Source organism: Poromitra crassiceps (assembly GCF_964638095.1).
Source record: "Poromitra crassiceps genome assembly, chromosome: 1".
Classification (NCBI taxonomy): Eukaryota; Metazoa; Chordata; class Actinopteri; order Beryciformes; family Melamphaidae; genus Poromitra; species Poromitra crassiceps.
In genome coordinates this window covers 120,297,209-120,317,611 of record NC_139623.1, presented here as the reverse complement: position 1 = coordinate 120,317,611, position 20,403 = coordinate 120,297,209, and the positions used below count along the sequence as shown (strand labels likewise).

Here is a 20,403-nt window from a genome sequence, read left to right as displayed (position 1 = left end):
AGCTGGTCACCCTCTCCCGGTGCCCTCTCCTCCATAGTGTCCCATCACTTAAATACACACAGGGCGCAGCGTCTCTCAACATAAACACATTGCCACACTATTATATAGGCCAGAAGTGATAGTTTTGAGGGGAAACTTTTGAATATTTATATAATGTTTTTTTTATGAAACTAGACGGGCGAGTCTAGGAATCTAGCGACCTAGGAATCTAGCCTAGGAATCTAGCCTAGGAAGCTAGCGATTCCTAGGGCTCGCTAACCCGGCCGCTGCGTGGCCTCACCCGCCCTGCAGCTCGCCGAGCTGGCCCTGCAGCTCGCATACGCAGGTCGGCCGCTGCGCGGCCTCACCCGCCCTGCAGCTCTCATACGCAGGTCGGCCGCTGTGCGGCCTCACCCACCCTGCAGCCAAGCTGTGCCCTGCAACTCGACCGCTGTGCGGGGTCACTTGATGACCTACTTACATTCTGGCTGACTTGATGCAGTCTATGCGCCTGGCGCTCGTGTATGAGACACAACTTCTTTCCGTCGCCATAAAAGTCGATTTTCAGCGTGTGGGAATCACTGAATCACTGACTAGCGGCAGAAAAGGGACAGGAAATACACTAAATCCAGAGGAGAAGAAGAAGCAGGGCTGAAAAATAACGCGTTAGAACAACGCCAACATTTATATCGTCAACCGTTCTGAGCAGTTGCGTTAATAACCCGCCTCACTTGCAGGGTCGCTCTATCGGCTAAACGGCACGGTTTGGCAACTTTTAGACCAGAAGAAAATGCCAGTGGATATTAGTGGACTTTTTGGCCAATCTAAAAGGGGCTTAAGTCTATAATACTAGGGCTGTGGCGATTCACTTATCTCCCGATTCGATACTATCACGATTCTTGGGTGCCGATTCGATTTATATTGCGATTCTTAAGTATTGCGATTCTACGATTATTGCGATTCGATATTACGATTTATTGCGATTTTTGTTTATTTTTTTCTTTTCTTTTTTCAGTTTGTTTGCTTTTTTACACTAGATTAGAACATGGGAAAAGTTGAATCATACACTAGAGACTGTATATTATATATCATGAGTAGGGCTGGGCGATATAGTTAAAAACAGGGGCGGACTGGGATCATAATTCAGGCCGGGCATTAGATACCAAGCAGGCCAGGCCGATATGGGCCAACGCGCGTGAAATTTGGGCCGTTTGAAGCCAGATTTGGGCCGTTTGAAGTCCAATTTTACAATGAGATGCACCCACTTTAACCCTGAAGTGTAATTATTACTTCAGACTAACTAATAAAGTAATAAAACCACTAGTAAACCAGTAGGCGGCGCCTAGCCTGCTGTTCAGTGAGTGGCCTGACTGCAAGCACCCAAAAAAAAAAAAAAAAAAAAAAAAAAAATTAATTTGCGATTATCGATTCTGGAATAAAAGATCGATCCAAAAAATCGTGACATTAAAAATCGCGATACTTAGGTGAATCGATTTTTTCCCCCACCCCTAGTAAATACGTTCCTCAAAAGTGACCTATGTAAGAGTGTGACCCTCTGGGGAATGACTCGTCCTGGTGTGTTGCCTAACTTGTAAACAAGTCACCTCATTTCAGCTGAAATGTTTACAGTGCAATGCTCTGATGATGTGCAGCCGCGGTGTAGCCATTCTGGAGTGACACTCGAGGCACTAAAACACTATCAGAGGTGGTGACATCATCGCAGACTCGCAATGCAGCGCAATCTATACAGCTGAGCCGATGAGACGGACGAGCCATGCAGGCTGGCAGGCCTATCGTGTGCTGATAGCTCGGTATCTCTCTACAGCTGAGCCAGGCTGGCAGGCAGCTTTATCAGTGAGGTATATGTGCTGATAGCTCTGTATCTCTGCAATGCTAAACACTGAAATGCTCAATTATGTCGCTGTGGAGTTGGTGCAAATGCATGAGAACTATGAGAACTGCATTGCCCTCAGCATAAACACAGTCAGTCACTGTCACTGAGTATACAGTGCGGTAAGTGTAGGTGTCTGTGCATCTGTCCTCCGATTTTCTCAATGATGCCACTCTGGTGTGGAGAAAAACAGTGTGTCAAGCATGTAAAATGTCACCCACAACACAACAGCCATGGGGTTAGGGTTAGTGTTAGATCCCTGTAATTCATTCTTTTAAAGTAGTTATGCGTCATTCCTTCTGTATATTTTACTAAAAGCTCGGCCAGCAGATGTTCTTCTAATAGTTCTCCTGCTCTTTCTCTTTGACTCCTTCCTGTTCTTCTAATGCGTCTGTTTCTCTCTCTTCTTTTACAGAATTTCCGTCCCATTACCAGCGGATATGGTGGCAGCCGTAAAGCGTCGTACACCCCCGAGCCCCAGCTGCAGGCTCCCCAGCCCACCCACCTGAACAACGGCCACTCCAACTGCCGGCCCAACAACGGCCACAGCTACGGATACGGGAACGGGAACGGCATTGGGCACGCTCAGTACAACAACCCGGCCGGACTGTACACCCAGAACGGCAGCAACGGAGACAGATCTCTGCCAAGCAAGATGGGCGGCCTCAGCCTCAATTCCACACACAGGTGAGTCAACAGTTGTGCGATAAAATAACAAGTGTCCTGGTCGCTGCACTAGCACCTCCTCTGGTCGGTCGGGGTGCCTGGTCGGGGTGGAAGGGAACTGGTGGGACTAGCGTCATCCTCCCACGTGCTACGTCCTACCGGTGAAGCTCCCCCCTGTCAGGTGAAAAGAAGCGGCTGGCAACTGCGCATGTGTCGGAGGAAGCGCGGTGCTAGTCTCGGCTCTCCCCAGATTGGCAGAGGGTGGAGCACCGACCGGGGCAGCCAATAGGGCAGCATGGGGATAAATTGGCCATGTATAATTGGGGAGAAAATTAGGAAAAATAATAAGAAAAAACAACAATAAAATAACAACATACACTGCATTTTCTGTAGTGGGCTGGGTTTTAAAGCCAGAGTGAAGTGTCTGCTATATGAAACTAGATGACCTGAGGCATCCATTGATACCAACCATGTAATAAATGCAGGCGGTGTCTCATCATAGACACGTGGTCAATGGGTCAGCATGGGGGAAATCCTCCCATTTCCCCCATTCAGAATAGTTAGCATTTAGCTGCTAGCCTACCCCAGGCAGACAGGATCAGGGATTCAACCCTCACAGTTAACGCACATCTGAACAGACGTCTAACTTACCTGCTCTTGAATCCCCAATCCTGTAGTTTAGAGCCGCAGCACCTTCCGCTGGTGAGTCAGCCCATTGAGATATATGGGTTTTTTCTCCCCACCGTCCTACCACTCGTCCTACTGACACAACGATACCAGAAGTAATGCATTTTTGTGGGCGTTCCCACATAGACCGAGTGTATCTATGCTAGCTTATCGGGACGCTTAGGCTAACTTTTGGGGAGGGAAAAACCATTTGCTTGACTGCTCACCTCAAGATATCTGAATGAAAATGGGTTATATGGCTCACTCGCTCCCTCTCTGTCTGTCTGTCTGTCTGTCTGTCTGTTTGTCTGTCTGTCTGTCTCTCCTGCTGTTAAAAGTGGTGACATTTTGCTGCACTCTTCAATACAAAAAATTCAAGTTAATTTTACTTTAAATGTGAAAATATATTCAAGAATGTTTACAAGAAATATGAAAGCAGTCTACTGTATCAAATCTTATACTTCTAAAATAGGGCGGTGTTCCGGCACGCGGCGTCGATGACCCACAATCCTTCAACTGAGCATGCAAATGCTGGTGGTGATGGATTATGTCATACATCCCACTGATGATGATGTCAGTCACCTTCAACTGAGCATGCAAACGCCACCATAGTAGATGTTGTGACATCATCAGGGTATGACATCATGATGTCATCCCCACTAATGATAATCTGTGATGTCATAGACATTGTCACATCATCAGTGATGTCATAGGTCGAATAGTGACATCATTAGTGATGTCATAGACTGAATTGTGATCATAAATCACTGATGATGTCATACCCTCTAATGATGGCATGACATTGTGACACAATCAGTGATGTCATACATCCTTCCCTGCTGATGATGAGGTTATAAATTGGACGACTTGACTGTGACAACAGTGTCACTTTAGACCACAGGAAGACACGAGACATGGAGATGTTCACCGTTTGGTGCGGCCGCGCATGCGCAAGACCGCAGAAGGGACACAAACACCCATTGGGAGACAAATGCACTCTATTGCCACTTCCAGGCCGCCTCAAGGAAAACGCTGCTGCAAGAAAAGAAAGAAGGCAAGCTTGGATCACGGAGAGGAAGGGAAAATGGAGAGAGGAGAAGACAAAAAGAAAGATAACAGAAGAGGCCGTTCTTGAGGCCCTCAGGAACGGGACCAGACTCATAGAGCAAGATATGGAGCAGATCACTGTTTGGTGCTGCCGGGTATGCGGAAGACCGCAGAAGGGACACAAGCGCCCATTGGGAGACATGCACTCTGTTGCCGATTCCAGACCACCTCAAGGAAAATGCTGCTGCAAGAAAAGAAAAAAGGCAAGCTTTGGAAAAGTCTGGAGACCGTTTGGAGAGGAAGAGAAAACGGAGGGAGAAGACAAAAAGAAAGATGACAGAAAATGCCATTTCTGAGGCCCTCAGGAACAGGACCAGGCTCACGGTGGTGCAGATGATGGGCAGGGCGGGGCAGTGTGAGGTGGCAGTCGGTCCAAACAAGGGGTTGCGGCTCCTCGCAAGGGTCCCCGTTCCCCTCCCCCTTCACATCACTGATGATGTCACAATGATCATATAAAATATCACTGTAGCTGCCCCCGTGGGCGCATTTCTTTAATTTTTTTCTTGCACTGCACTCGATCAGGTCCCCCTAAGCGCACTCCCAAAGTTTGAAGTCGATCCCAACAACGGTTCTGGAGATATGCAAAGGACAGACAGACACTGCATGGCCACACCATCAAAAGTTGGTATATCATCACCAGACAATTCTTGTGTATTGTTATATTATACCTATGTTTATACGATTCCAGTTCATGTGTATATACAGCTTTTTCTGTATCCATTTCTGTTGATTTAATCTATGACATCCATAACTTCCTATATTAGAGACGATGTGTTACGAGATCTAGTATTTCCTGAATTTATATTTTCTAATTTTCTAAATGTGTTGCATTTAGTTACGAGACCTACTACGCAAGTTGAAATCCTTGTGTGTGCAAGATTTCTCACCCAGTGTGGTGTAAATCTTTCCGTTTTTCATGGTCCTGCACCACTGGTAGTCTGTGACATAAACTCAAAACAGACATATGGAGACACACAAGACACCTAGGGTGGAACGTGCACACACGCACGCGCACGCACACACACACACACACATACACATACACACTATGTCTCTGGTGACACCTGCACAGAAGGCCACATGGAATGGAAAAGCCATTTGTTATTGTGTGGCACCTCGGGAGTGTGATAAATGTGTATGTGCAGTGTCCCAGTGTGCAACATCTCACACACACACACACACACACACACACACACACACACACACACACACACACACACACACACACACACACACACACACACACACGTCTGCTCCCTCTTAGTTTCTCTGTACAGATGCATGCAAGCACACAACACAATTATCAGAGATTTCTGTCTTACTCACTCAATCCCTCTCTCATTATCCCATGCTTTCTCTCAGAAACACATGCTGGAAACTCAGATAGTTTCAGGTACTTTGTACCTGCAACCAGCAGCTCTATAAGTCACTCTGTTGGTTGGTTCATAAACACATGCTTGCATACTCAGATAGTTTGAGGTACTTTGTACCTGCGACCAGCAGCTCTATAAGTCACTCTGTTGGTTGGTTCATAAACACATGCTTGCATACTCAGATAGTTTGAGGTACTTTGTACCTGCGACCAGCAGCTCTATAAGTCACTCTGTTGGTTGGTTCATAAACACATGCTTGCATACTCAGATAGTTTCAGGTACATTGTACCTGCGACCAGCAGCTCTATAAGTCACTCTGTTGGTTGGTGTGTTGGTTGGTCTGTTGGTTGGTCGAGCCACAAAAAGCTCACCACGCTTTAGCGGCACAGTCGTCCTAGGAGAAGGGGGGGGGGGCAATTTCACAATGGAGTGGATGACATCACAATGGAGTGGATTATGTCACACTAAATGACATCGCATATCTGGTTGTATCTATTGTGAATTCACGGCTGTTTTAAACGATTTTGATTAACAACAGAAAATACATATGCGGAGTGAACTGCATGCTCCCTCTAAACAAAACAAAAAGAGAGTAATACTTTTTCTTGTCGTATTTTTATTTATTTATTTTCATTTGGAGGTCTGGCGAAAAAGTTGTCACTTTTATCTCTTGTTTAGACTACTGCAACTCCCTTCATTCCTGTGTTGGTGGAAAGTCCATATCAGGTCTCCACCCAGTATAAGCATACATCTTTATTTATACCGGTTCCCTTTACGTTTGGTTCCCTTTACGTTTATAAGCATACATATTTACACTGGTTCCCTTTACGTTAATAAGCATAGATCTTTACACTGGTTCCCTTTACGTTTATAAGCATACATCTTTGCACTGGTCCCCTTTACGCTTATAAGCATACATCTTTGCACTGGTTCCCTTTACGCTTATAAGCATACATCTTTGCACTGGTTCCCTTTACGCTTATAAGCATACATCTTTACACTGGTTCTCTTTACATCTATATAAGCATACATCTTTACCCTGGTTCCCTTTTACATTTTTCAATCAATTTGATGAGACTCCTCCCATCAAGGCGGCAATGACTTAAACCAGAACCTGAGATTCTTAATGAGGGGCTTTTTCATTGTTTCTAGAATACTGAAGTCATCCAGACATTACAGTAATCAGCTTGCATTGCATTACATGTATTTCTCCCATCTTGTCTCAGCCCAGAGCCTCCCATGCACTCCCCTGTGGGCCGGAATGGTACCGGGAACGGTTTTGACACACAGTCAGACGTCTACAAGATGCTGCAGGACTATGAGGAACCCGTCTCAGAACCCAAACAGTCAGGCTCCTTCAAATACCTCCAAGGAATACTGGAGGCTGAGGATGGAGGTAGGGGCTTTTCTGCGTGTGTGTGTGTGTGTGTGTGTGTGTGTGTGTGTGTGTGTGTGTGTGTGTGTGTGTGTGTGTGTGTGTGTGTGCGCGTGTGTGTGTGTAGGAGTGGTAGATGGATTTGTCCCATGTCTAGGGATATATTGGAGCTGCAAATCTTGTGGAGGCCAAGACTATAATCTAACTCGAGTTTGCTTCTTCGCACTGTGTCTGTGTTAATAAAATTGCACTGATTGGTCTAATGGGGGTGTTATTAGGCATGGGCAATATCGAACATTTCATATCACGAAATCGCAGTATTATCAATATTACCACTAGGGCTGCCCCCTCCTGATCGATTGGTCGATTGGTCGGTCGACGTGCTCTTGGTCGACGAGATTCACGTTGGTCGAACAATCGCTGGTGTTAATAATTTCATAGGAGAGATTCAATTTCATAACAAGAAAAGTGATCCGGAACGAAGTAACGTGCCGCGGAAGCAAGTTGCAACACGGACCTTTTCTAGAAGCACACATGAAGTTATCCACGCTAGAGAGACAGGCTAACCGTAGTTAGCAGGCTATCTGAAAGGAGAGCAACCAGCAGAGCGATGGAATTAAGAATTAAATGGCTCAGCTATCAGCGCAAACAATGGACACGTTTCAGCATGCAGCCACCATCAGCTGTTAGCGAGCGGCTAACTATGCAGTACGCACCTTATGAGTTGAGACTACAGTCGTCAGTGAGACTGCACGTCCACAGACAGAGATACACTCCAACTCCGGTAATGTTAGACAGACATGTTGGTCCCTATCGTTGCATCGGCGCTGTTTCTAGGCCGAACGCCTGGCGCAGCTCAAATCAGTGGGCGTGGACCAGCGCACTTGATATCGTCGTGCTGGCGCTAGACGCAGCCTCAACCATTACAACCACGCCTTTTAAGCGTAAAATTATGCACCGTCATGCTCATTGGATAACAGCAATAAACGAATCGCACGCTTGCCTTTTTAGCTCCAATTCCAGTGATCCCGCAAAACCAGACGAAAGCCAAACGCTCTGCCCCCCCCCCCTCCCTTCATCCAGTCTGTCTGTCTGACTGCATTATAGGCTATTATTCCATATTATTATGCTTCTCAAACCAATCTAACTGCAGTTTCAATACTGCAAGCATGTAAATACGCTACACTATAGCAAGATCAAAGTGAAAATAATGTACTAAACGCATCAGCTAGAAAAATATAGCCTATTAGATTGGTGAAAGTTTGTCCAGAAAGATATCGTTTTCTCTCCCCTGCTGCAGGTAGAATGATCGATGCACATAAATATACCCTACATTATGTAAAGTCATTGCATAAATGTGTTTTTATTGTAAAACTAAATGTCAAGTAGGGCCAAGTTATTGGAGCGGACATCACAGTATAGCACATCACAGAAGCGCGTTCCGCTGTCACTTATCTAAATCACGTTAAACCCACAAGGGGTATATATAGGCTCAAGAGGACATATATGTTTCACATAGGGTGGTGTTTCATTTCGATGTTTTATTTGGTCCAATATTGAAATGTTCGACAATTGCAGGTTGTCTTACCATTACACATTATTTTAGATCTACCTTTTATATCTATTTCGGCTCATTTGGTTGCTATTTAGTAGCGAAATGGAGGACCCAATTGCATGCTGGGAGTGGACATTCACAGGCAGTAAACTTACAACTGCTATTTCCTATGGGAAGCTGGGTGCTGCTATGTGTTGTGTCTGTTTGAGCGAGGGAGTCAGAGAGAGAGAGAGAAGGGTGACTCAGAGGCAGAAGAGCACTGGCGCACTGAATAGGCCTGGTTTCAGAGAGAGACAGAGAAGGGTGACAGGGGAGAGGCACAAGTGCACTGGCGCACTGAATAGGCCTGGTTTTCAAAGGCGCAAAGCGCTAAATGTAGGCCAGGTGCGAAGATAGCACTACGCCGGTAGTTAGCGCCGACACGCCCACTTTGGCCCATTCTGGGACTGCGCCACGCCCATTCGGCCTAAAGCGCATTTGGCAGCCTAAAGCCATATTGATATCGTCCCAAAACAGGCGCAAGGCACGTTTTTTTGCGTTTAAGGCCCGTTTTAGCGCCGAAGGCTTGTGGGAGAATAGGGCCCAAGATGTTACTGCAAGGAATAAATCGCAAAAGCTGTCTAGCTGTCCTTTCTGCCAACTAATTAACCATGCCACGTGTGCTAACGTTACATAACCATAACCATCGCACACGCGACTCAAAGCTGTTTCCCATTAGCTGAATATGGCCAGGTGTTGCACAGCACGCTGATCAGTCTGTCCATTCCGGTAATGTTACAACGCTGCAAATAGCTTTTATTTATAATTATCAGCTATCAGGAATAGTGCACTCAATAGTCAGTACACTGCCCAAAATAAGAAAAAAGTACACTGCAAAAAATAAAAACAAAAAAGTACACGAAAAAAAAAAAAGTACACTGCATTTGTTTTTTTTGTTTTTTTTTAGACCCCGTTTCCACCAATCGATTGGTCGGAGCTGTGGTCGATTTCTGGTCGACCAGGATAATCTTTGGTTGAGGGCAGCCCTAATTGCCCTAGTTATTTACAAAATATTGCAATATTCGATCATTTAAAGACCCCCTAAAGTCAAAAATCAGTTTGTCTGAGCTTCACTGTGCAGAATATCTGTGCCAAGTTTGACACTAGAAGGCTGTTTCCACAATCGTCTGCTGAAAGTGGAAAGCTTCTCTGAGCTCACTGAAAAGGCCATGTTCAACAAGCATGATTGGTGACATCACAAATCCTGGAGCGAATCACTGTCCAGTATTCAGCATTTAAAGCCCCAACACATTCTCACTCCCAACTCGTCATATACTGCAGATCGGTCAGGAACCCTTCTGGTTGCCACTTTGTCACGATTTTTCTCCCTCAAAAATGCCCAAATGTGGTCCAACCTGACATCACGATGAACCAAAGACTATGGGATTTCAAGATAGTAACTCCCCTACTCCCCCTGTACCCTTTCCTGGTTCCTCCCAACTCCAAGCCTAGTATTCCCATGATGTCACAAGCATTTTCCTACCAATATGGCGCTATAATACACACAGCTGACCATGCCAGGCTGTTTGTGTCACTTGATTGTAATCATCTCATCTCATCGGATGACTATGCCCCCATAGAGACACTGTGTCAGTGCCTTGCGCAAATTAATGATTGGATGTGCCAGAATTTTCTCCAACTTAATAAAGACAAAACAGAGATAATTGTCTTCGGCAAAAAAGAAGATAGGCTCAAAGTTACTGCTCACCTCGAATCCCTATCTTTGAAGCCAAAGGACCAGGTAAAAAATCTTGGCATTATTATTGACTCTGATCTAAATTTCAACTCCCACATCAAGCTTATAAGAAAATCTGCCTTCTATCATCTAAAAAATATAGCAAGGATTAGAGGCTATATGTCCAAACAAGATCTTGAAAAACTAATTCATGCTTTCATTTCTAGCAGGCTAGACTACTGCAAAAGTCTTTTCAATGGTCTTCCCAAAAAAGCTATTAAACAACTACAGCTCATTCAGAATGCGGCTGCTAGAGTTCTAACAAGAACCAAGAAAGCTGAACACATTACACCAGTTCTCAAATCCCTGCATTGGCTGCCAGTAAATCTTAGAATAGACTTTAAAATTCTGCTAATAGTTTACAAATCTCTCAACGGGTCAGGCCCACACTACATCTCTGAAATGCTTCTACACTATGAACCATCCAGATCCCTGAGATCTTCAGGCACTGGTCTACTAATTGTCCCGAGGACCAAATCAAAACATGGTGAAGCCGCGTTCTCCCACTATGCCTCTCATAACTGGAACAAACTCCCTGAACACATTAGATCTGCCCCTACTCTGCCTATTTTTAAATCCAAGCTAAAGACCTTTATGTTTACTCTTGCTTTTAACTGCTACTAAACTACTGCCTCTCTCGGCCTGTAATTTAAAAAAAAAGATTCCTGTACATTTCCAACAAATGGACTGTGCATGTAATAATAATACTGAAGAATGCCTTGTAACTTATTTAAAACAGAAATAATGTTTCATGTTTGTTAATTTGAGTATATATTTTAACTAAAACTGTCGGCTGTGTTTTTTATGTGTTTTTTTATATGTGCATTGCTTTGCTGCTTGTTTTTTCGATTTTTTTTTTTTGTAAAGCACCTTGAATTGCCTTTGTGTATGAAAGGTGCTATATAAATAAAATTTGACTTGACTTGACTTGACCTGTTAATTGATTACAATCACCTGTTATTTTCCTACCAAGATGGCCATGTGTTGATGTAACAGAATACTATCAATAAAAGCCACTATAATCATAAATAGAAATAAAAGGAAGGAAATGGCATTGTGTTGCTGTAAATCATTCCCAAGCTTTTTCATATTAGGGAGCCCTAATTTAGTTCACATTGGGGCAATGGACCCCATATGATGAGATTTGGTCTCTCAGATGCAAATCTTTTTTCTTTTCTTTTTTTGTATGTAGCCTAGATATGATTTTGTCCAGAATTCCATATAGGTTGAGAGATAACAGAGAATCCTGAAATCCTCTCAAGGACCACTGGTGGTCCCCGGACCCCACATTGAGAACCACTCAACCACTTCATTGTGAGAGAGAAGAGAGGAGGAGGGGGGAGAATGTTGCGTGTGTACGGCCCAGCTGCAACTACTCCGCTCCGCTCTGGTCTCGCACTAAACGAGAGGAAAAAGCATGGAGTGATTTTTAGATGGCGCACTGCACCTTTTGACAAGAATCACGAAAAACCCCCAAACGAAAATGAAAAACGGACTTCATAGCGTTCTAGAGGACAAGTTGGTTACAAGTTAACGGGTTTACCACAATGCAGAAATCTCCCATTGTGATTACATTAGAGCGGATAACGATAACCTCGTGTCACCAGGCTCTTTTAACGATAGTTACATGGGAGTCAATGGCAGTAAAGTACTTTGCCACTGAATGACCAAATTGATATAGCTTTCAACCATTTTGACCAACGCTGTTTCCATACAGGCCACCAGCGTTGGCTAGTTGTTGATATTTATAAAGATTTTGTAGCTCTCATATAACGTTTTTCTTGATGTGGTTGGCAAACTGTCATGGCGTCGTTTTCCGGTAAAACAATTCCGAAGTTTCCTGTCTGAGCACAGCCAAAGAGTATAGTGTGACAAGAGGAGAGGATCTTCGCCACCTTTTCTTGGTTTTTCCCATAGGTTTTTTCAAATCAAGCAGCATGCCGTTTTGTCACATATCTGGGGGGGGGGGGGGGGGGTGTAAGTCCCCCTTTAACTCATTGAGTGCCAAGGACGAGTATGTTCGTCAATTGGTTTAGTAACGTAGAGTGCCAAGGACGAGTATGTTTGTCAATTGCGTTTTTTGACGGTGGGACGTGGATCAATGCCTAATACATCTCCTGTAAAATTTTGGGGCATGTTGAATGTGTATAACCTATTTTACCGACCCATTAGGTGGCGACAGTGCTCTCCAGATTAGAGAAAGTTGAGTAAAAACAGCAGAAAAAGCCGTGATGAAACCATTCTCATAGGCTTTTCGCTGTCGCGCTGGGAGCCGGCGCACAACGGTGGGGGGCTCCGAAAAGAGACTCTGGGTGCAGCACACTTTGAAACGCGCAGCAGAAAGCCCAGAAAGCCCAGAATCGGACGCAGCTTCATCCCAGCTCACAACCGAAACCCCAGAAACGAGCGAGGCGAGCCCGATCCAGACTCCCCCGACGAGCGGTGGCCATCCGAACGTGGATCCGCAAGCAGCAGAGACTCGCCTGACAAGCAGCAGAGCGAGCAAAGCCACCAGAGACACACCCACGGAGGAGGAGTTTGCAGTAGAGGGGGGTGGGGGTGCTGTTATATTGAAGGAAATTACTGTTCAGATGTTTCAGGTCAGAAAATATTAGTTTCAGAGTCAGTGATTTGCTTGAAATGCTATATTTCACAAAAGGCTCAATAACTCAGCTTCTAGATGGAAACGCCTGATTTTGCTGTTTTTGACCTATCTTCTCCGGCTGATAACTAAAGAACGGAAAATTATATCAATAAACTTTTTTTTGCTGCTGATACATTAGAGTCTCGTCGTTCTTTGTGCGTGTTCGGTGTTTACATAGTAATATCACACAATATTCTGTGGGCCTCGAGAAATCACTGAAAACGCTCTGAAACTCTGGCACTGGGAGCGTCTGTTCTCCAAAAGTGGCTGGCACTCAATGAGTTAAGCTTACTTTTTTTTTTTTTTTTTTTTACTTTAACACATTCACTGCCAGACGTTTTTTTTTTACTGTAGTTAGCTTCTGCCAGAGGTTTTTTTTTGAGGATTCTGGCTCATCTTTCAAGACCCGAGGATTCTTTTCTGCTAAGATTTTGTGAACACACAATATCTCAAAATAACTAATAGAATGTGTGCTTTCTCTGTCTAAAAGAGTTAGTTTGTAGAGTTAGTAGTTATGTAAGCATTAGCAGTTGAATACAGCATGGTTTCAGCGTCAGAAAAATTATTCAGAGATAAACGGCTTTTTGTGAAATTCGATAGAACAGTCACTTTAACCATTCATTTTTGGCATCAGTAAGACGTCAGACATCTAAACAATAGTTTTGAACAGTAATTTCCTCCATAACAGCAGGAAACCCCCCTCTGCTTCCAACTCCTCCCTCCGTGTGTGTTCTCCTCCTGCCTCCCTGGCTCTCCAGCGGGCGTGTCACAACGAAGTTGCTGCTGCTGCTGTGCCTGTTTGCGCGGTCGCTGTTTGAGGAAGTCTGGGTGGACTCGCTCGTTTCGTGGAGTTTTGGTTGAGAGCTTTGATGAAGCTTTTGCGATTCTGGTCATATTTATGCTGCGTGTTTCAAAGTGTGCATCCAATCTATTCTTGGAACCCCCCACCGTTGCCACCGCTGTGCATCAGCGCGAAAGTGAAAGCGTTTTCGCCATCAATTTTACAGTATGAGAACGGCTTCCTCGCGCTTTTCCCTCCAGTTTTGGGTCGCCTCTTTCTACTGTGGAGAGACATGTCGCCACTCAGTGGGTCGGTAAAATAGATTATACACATTCAATACCTCCAATTCTGGTGTAGGAGACGTAAAAGGGTTAGATCAACGTCCCACTTTATTTTTTTTGACGACTCAACTCGTCGTTGGCAGTGAACCGCTGGATTGTGTTTGACGAGTCAACTCGCCATTGGCAGTGAACGTGTTAACATGTTATATCAAACTCCACTGGTGGCATTTTCAGAAAATTTGGAGCAGTGGCGCACAGTCATCTGTGTTCTGGTGTTTAAAACAATTCACTGGGCTGATGGAGGTGCTATAATTAAAGGTAAAATATTTTAAAGTTGAAAGAAATGTGTACCTTTGAAAGGCTATAACTGGTGCCCCATCGGTCTGATTTTGATTAAACTGGCAGGATGATGTCTCATTACTGATTAGCCCAAGAGGTGCCTGCATCAACTGTGGAGTGCAAACTTTCACTTGTCTCTGTACGGTATATGACAAATAGATGATAAATACATCTGGAACTAAACTGCAAAAACACACTGCATGCCCATGTAAATAACTTATCGTTAGTTTGTTGGTGAACCAAATCGAAACTTCTATTTAGTGTTTTTGTTAGCCTGTGATTATGTCAGCTATGTTGACTTTGGCATACTTGGCTAAGTCCCATTATAAACTATCATATCTGTGCCGTTTCACCTTTGATTGAAAAATGCTTCCACCAGATTAAAGAAAACAAGAGCAATAATGGGTCGGACTTGCCCCGTTCGGTCATGTATCAATATCATGATGTAGTTAGCTAATCTACCTATCTTGGACCAAACAGGGACATGAGTTGAGCTATTATGCAGCTGCTGGACAGAGCCAAGATCTGTTTGGAGACCAATAACTTTTAGATAAAAAGTCAACATCACATAATTCTGTGTTTCTGGTAGAAGTATTTTTCAATCAAAGGTGAAACGACACAGCTATGATGGTTTATAGTGGGACTTTCCATGCCTGCCCCATTGACTTCAATAGAACCGTCACCAAAGGCTGGCCCCAATGCAATATTCAAATGCCGTGACGTAAGTGTTCTCTTTTCCTTCTTCATATGTTCCTTGAACCTGGAAGTACCCAGATAGGCCTGCATGCATCTGGTCAATTATCTATTTGTGTTGTACATATAAGTTGTTTGTTATGTTCAATCTTGTATTTTCAAGGTAAATATTCCCCCCTGCACAAATGGAGCTTGTGGTTGCCTGCAAAGAGAGGGAAGTTTTGGTAAGCAGAATGTACTGCAAAAACAACTTCACAAAGGACAATAAAGTGAGAAAAACAGTTTTCCTGTCTGCTTTCTGACCGCTCAGCATTCCAAGAAGCAATCATCCTCTCTCTCTCTCTCTCTCTCTCTCTCTCTCTCTCTCTCTCTCTCTCTCTCTCTCTCTCTATCTATCTATCTATCTATCTATCTCTCTCTCTCTCGCTCGCTCTCTCTCTCTCTCTCTCTCTCTCTCTCTCTCTCTCTCTCTCTCTCTCTCTCTATCTATCTATCTATCTATCTCTCTCTCTCTCGCTCTCTCTCTCTCTCTCTCTCTCTCTCTCTCTCTCTCTCTCTCTCTCTCTCTGAACTTTGGAGGAGGAGTCATGTGATGTTTACAGTGGCAGACCAGGGCAGCACGACTAATCCAGGTCTCATGTTTACCACTAAAATATGGGAACCGCTGTGAAAGACATACTAATAAGGGAGGTTTGTTATGTCAGGGCAGCAAAACCCTTACAGAAAAACCACATGAACTTCACATGTGAAAAAATCACATGTGATCACATCTGTATAAATGGCATATGACTGCATGTGATGTGATCACATGAAAACATGTTAAATTTCACATGTGACAACATGTGGAACACATGTGAAACATGTGCTTTGCCCATGGGAAGCATGTGGTTTTGGAACGTTTTCACATGTGAAATGTGTGAAACCCATGAAAATTCCCACGTGATTACATGTGAAACCCATGTGATTACATGTGAAACCCATGTAAATGTTGTTTTCCACATGTGGAAAACATGTTGCTATGTGTCAAAACATGTTACCACATGCGAAAATGTTCAAAAACCACACGCTTCCCATGGGTTTCACATGTGTTTCACATGTTTTCACATGTGAAATTTAACATGTGTCCACATGTTCACCACATGTGGACACCTGTGAACCTCATGTGTTTTTGTCTGTAAAGGAAGCCTACAGGTTAGAGAAGTGGACTTATGACTTTTTCTTTCCTAGATATGGTCATGCAGTTGTGTGATCCCTTATTTCCTCACCTCATTTAGAGAAACCCCCTCCCAAGATTTAGTGATAGCGTCTCTAAATTGGTTATGTTATAGGCTACTAGGGTTTGACCAATGGTGAAAAGCTGATATTGATATTTTTGGATTGAGGTTACGATAGCCAATTTGGTGCTGCTATTCAATGTTGTTTGAATTTTAACATGTCAAAAAGAAACCGCCCAAAAAACAGTTAAACAATGTTATTTTTGTGGCCGGTAGGCCACAAAAATATCCACAATATCCATGCATATTGTGGAATGTGGCCTGAACAATTGGTGTCATGAAGATCAACTCAAGTTTAAGTAATAATCAATACTATAAATGTGACACGCCCCAGGAGAAGGTACCCTCATGTAGGCCGATTGTAATGCCCAGAAAATGAGAAAATAATTGTAATTGTTTCCGATAATTTTCTTTTTTTCTTTTTTCTTCTCCGCTAAAACTGTATGTACAGCAGAAACTGTAATGCTCTGAGTAGCCAGACTTGGCACATAGGTTGGAAATGTGACTCACTACTCAGAAACAAAAGATGACCCATATCGGCCAGATGGTGGCGCTATAACAGACCATTTCGCGTTATGGTCAATATCTTCTGAACCGTGAGTCCTATACTCAAAATTTCACTTTTCAGGGATTCCTTGGATCAATACGCATCTATCCATTTGCGTCTGCCTAGATTTTCCGCCATTTTGAATTTGATCAAAAACCTACTTTTGCTAACTCCTCCTAGACCGTTTGGCCAAATCACACGAAAATGTTTCTGGGTCATCTATGGACTACCCGGACCTAAAGTTATCAATAGGATTTAGGATACCTGAAACCTTTTTGAAATGATAAATGTCTAAACTTATATCGAAACACGCCCTGACACTAAATTGGCCATAACTCATAAACCGTTGCTTGAGTCCCGCCCATTCTTTGACCACATGTTGCCCATATGGGTTTACCATAAAAGATAGACAGAAGTTTCAGTTGTACCACTAGGGGTTGCCACAGCTGCGAAAAGTTTATATCTCATAATTGGCCAGATGGATTCGTACGAAATTCGATTTCCATCATCAACGGACATGAACAAGTCAATATCTAAAATATCGTAATGAATGATTGAAGTGGGCGTGGCTTATTACAACAAATCCAAATGTCCCTATTTTGCGAATTCCTCCTAGACCGTTAGGCCAAATCACCCCAAACTTTTTCTGGGTCATCTCTGGACTACCCTAATCTAAAGTTAATATATAATATCTAAAATGATTTGGATAAGTGAAACCGTTTTGAAATGATAAATCTCTAAACTTTTAATGAAACACGCCCTGACACTAATTGTTGCTTTAACTTAAGGACACAATTTGAGAATTGTAAACCCACGGCACCAATGTTTACACTGCCAAATGTATCACCAATGTATTTGACATGAAACAGAAGTGGGCGGGGCTTGTAATCCTGCAGTGTGACTGACAGCACTCTGAGCCAATCAGAGTTGGGCTGTGGTCAGGCTCTGTAGGCTAGCTGTACCAGGTGCACTGGATCAATCAGATGAATGGAGATGGTGGTGTAGAGGAAAAGTGTTTTAACATACTGTAAGGTTAAGGTTAAGTTTATTTCATATTGGACATCACAGAGCATTGGAGATGTAACATACATATATGCACAACAACCAGATACACACTGTTAAGTGTTTATAGTGGAACGCTAATTTTCAACACCTTTTCAACATCCAATTCAACCTTAAAAATCTTATATTTGAAACCTGTTGAATGAATCCTCCAAAAGCAAAATCGGTGAGTCTAAAGGGAGGTTTACATGATCTGAAATATATTTTCATTGTTATGTAAAGGAATGAAGGTAATTTTAAGTGACAGTAATGTGTTGATGTGATTTGAAATGTATTCCTATTATTGTGTGTTTAATTATTGGTCACCAGCCTGGGTGTCAAACTTGACCAAACACTGTCATTTGACGCCCACATCACATCTGCCAAACTTCATTCTACCATCTCCGGAACATCTCAAAGCTCAGACCTAGCCGCCGCAGAAAAACTGGTCCACGCATTCGTCTCCTCCCGCATTGACTACTGCAACTCCCTGCTTGCAGGCCTCCCCACCAAATCCATCCAGAGACTGCAATATGTCCAGAACTGTGCCGCCCGGGTTCTTATCAGAACCCGGATGTCAGAACACATGACCCCTGTCCTCCCCTCACTCCACTGGCTCCCCATCAACCAACGCATCACCTTCAAACTCCTCCTCCTGGTCTACAAGGCGGTCAACCACACTGGTCCCACCTACCTTCAGGAACTCCTCCCCCCCAAGCCCCCCTCCCGGTCACTCAGATCCGACACCCTCAACCTGCTTGTTGTCCCCCGCACCAAGCTGGCAACGATGGGTGACCGAGCCTTCTCCACTCTGGGGCCACGCCTGTGGAACCAGCTCCCAGGAACTGTTCGGGCCTCTGAATCCCTCGCTGTTTTTAAAACGAACCTTAAAACCCACCTGTTCCGCTCTGCTTTTTACTAGCTCTGAGCTTTTAGCTGTTTTCAGCTTGTTTTTATTTTGTCTTTTAGCTACTGTAAAGCACCTTGAGATTTGTTTTACATTTTAAAGTGTGCTATATAAATTAAAGCCATTATTATTATTATTATTATTAATGCCAACTAAGAGATGTTAAGAGTTTTGGGGCCCTATCTTCCCAAAAGTGGTAATTTAGCATTTGTGCTCGTTTAACACCGTGCGCAAGGCAAATTCGAGGCAGGCACAAGCGCATGCCTGTTATAATTGTACTGGGCATAGGCGTGCCACATGCCAAAGCAGGCGTTTCAGCGCTAAAATGTGGGGATAGATGGCATTATCCTATCGTCAGCAGCGCAAAATTACTTTGCGCTAAGAGCTTTGAAAAGGACCTCTTATGCGCAAAAATACCTCGCTGCGCTGGAGCGCACCATAATCTCCGCGCAGCGCAGAAACGTCATTACGCACGGACGTGCCACCCCAGTACATCAAATTCTGCTGCTAAAATTGGGTAACCAGCAGATTATTCGGTGAGGCAATCAATTATAATTCACTGAGAAACTTTGATCACATTGCAAGGAGGGGTTATGGTAAATTAATTGAGAAAACGTGTACATTGTGGCCTACTTGCAATAGGCTATTCACCTTCACCTGCTATAACCCGGAGGGTCGTTCATCACAGCTGATCTGGCACAAGCCTCGGCACGAGTCGAGTTTTAATTGAGTCCACTGTAAATCCTCAAATCTTTTCTTTTGTCTCCGCCGTTTACCCGCTGCAAACACATTTCTATTGTCCCACCCCAGTCAACAAAATAACCCGAATTGCATCAAAACTCTGATGTTTTTAACAGGTTTATGATGTGATGGTGTCGTTATGAGATAGGGATAAGTCAATAGGCCTACACCTATCCAAATTACGCATGGGAAGTATTACAGCATGCCTCACGCAAACTCTATTACATGGACAGTAAAGCGCCCGGCATGGTTTTGCGCAGCCACGACTTGGAGCCTTGCCGCGGCGACAGCGAGTCTGTGCATACTCGAACGTAACTCGTCCAAAACGTTATCGTGTCGTTTACCCAGAACTTGCAATCATGTCGGTGGGGGAACATTTTATTGTCCCTCCATTTCAAAACTCATTCCGGTGAGCCTGCAGAAGGCTTTGCTAGATGAGGGACAAGCACGTTAAATGAGGAAATGGCATTTCCTCATTCCTCACAACAATGAATTGACGGCGCAGTCACATTTTCGACGTGCTGCACGCCCTCTATGCCGAGCTGCGCTGAGAGGACGCTCAGCTACGGCGACCCCCTCGGCGCAGTCAGCGCCGCCGATTTCGCTCGAGCATAATTTGCGCTTAAGACGGGAATCTGGTTTGATTGATCTAACGCCCAGGCATTGCGCCACACCTGTGAATAATTCTGGTGGTTAATACTGCCCAAATCCCTGTGCATAAATTATTTGGCATGCCTCTAATCTGCGTTTGCGCCCGTTGTTGTGACGA

The 20,403-nt window shown here is 44.0% G+C and overlaps 1 protein-coding gene across 1 annotated transcript in view; it reads left to right on the top strand.

Moving 5' to 3' along the window:
- The window catches only part of pdlim4 (PDZ and LIM domain 4), a 161,784-nt gene that overhangs the window by 121,842 nt on the left and 19,539 nt on the right, over positions 1 to 20,403 (top strand). Inside the window, exons 4-5 of the mRNA XM_083634927.1 lie at positions 2,286 to 2,557; positions 6,909 to 7,078. Of these exons, the coding sequence (XP_083491053.1) occupies positions 2,286 to 2,557; positions 6,909 to 7,078 (442 nt within the window). The remainder of the gene's footprint in view (positions 1 to 2,285; positions 2,558 to 6,908; positions 7,079 to 20,403) is intronic.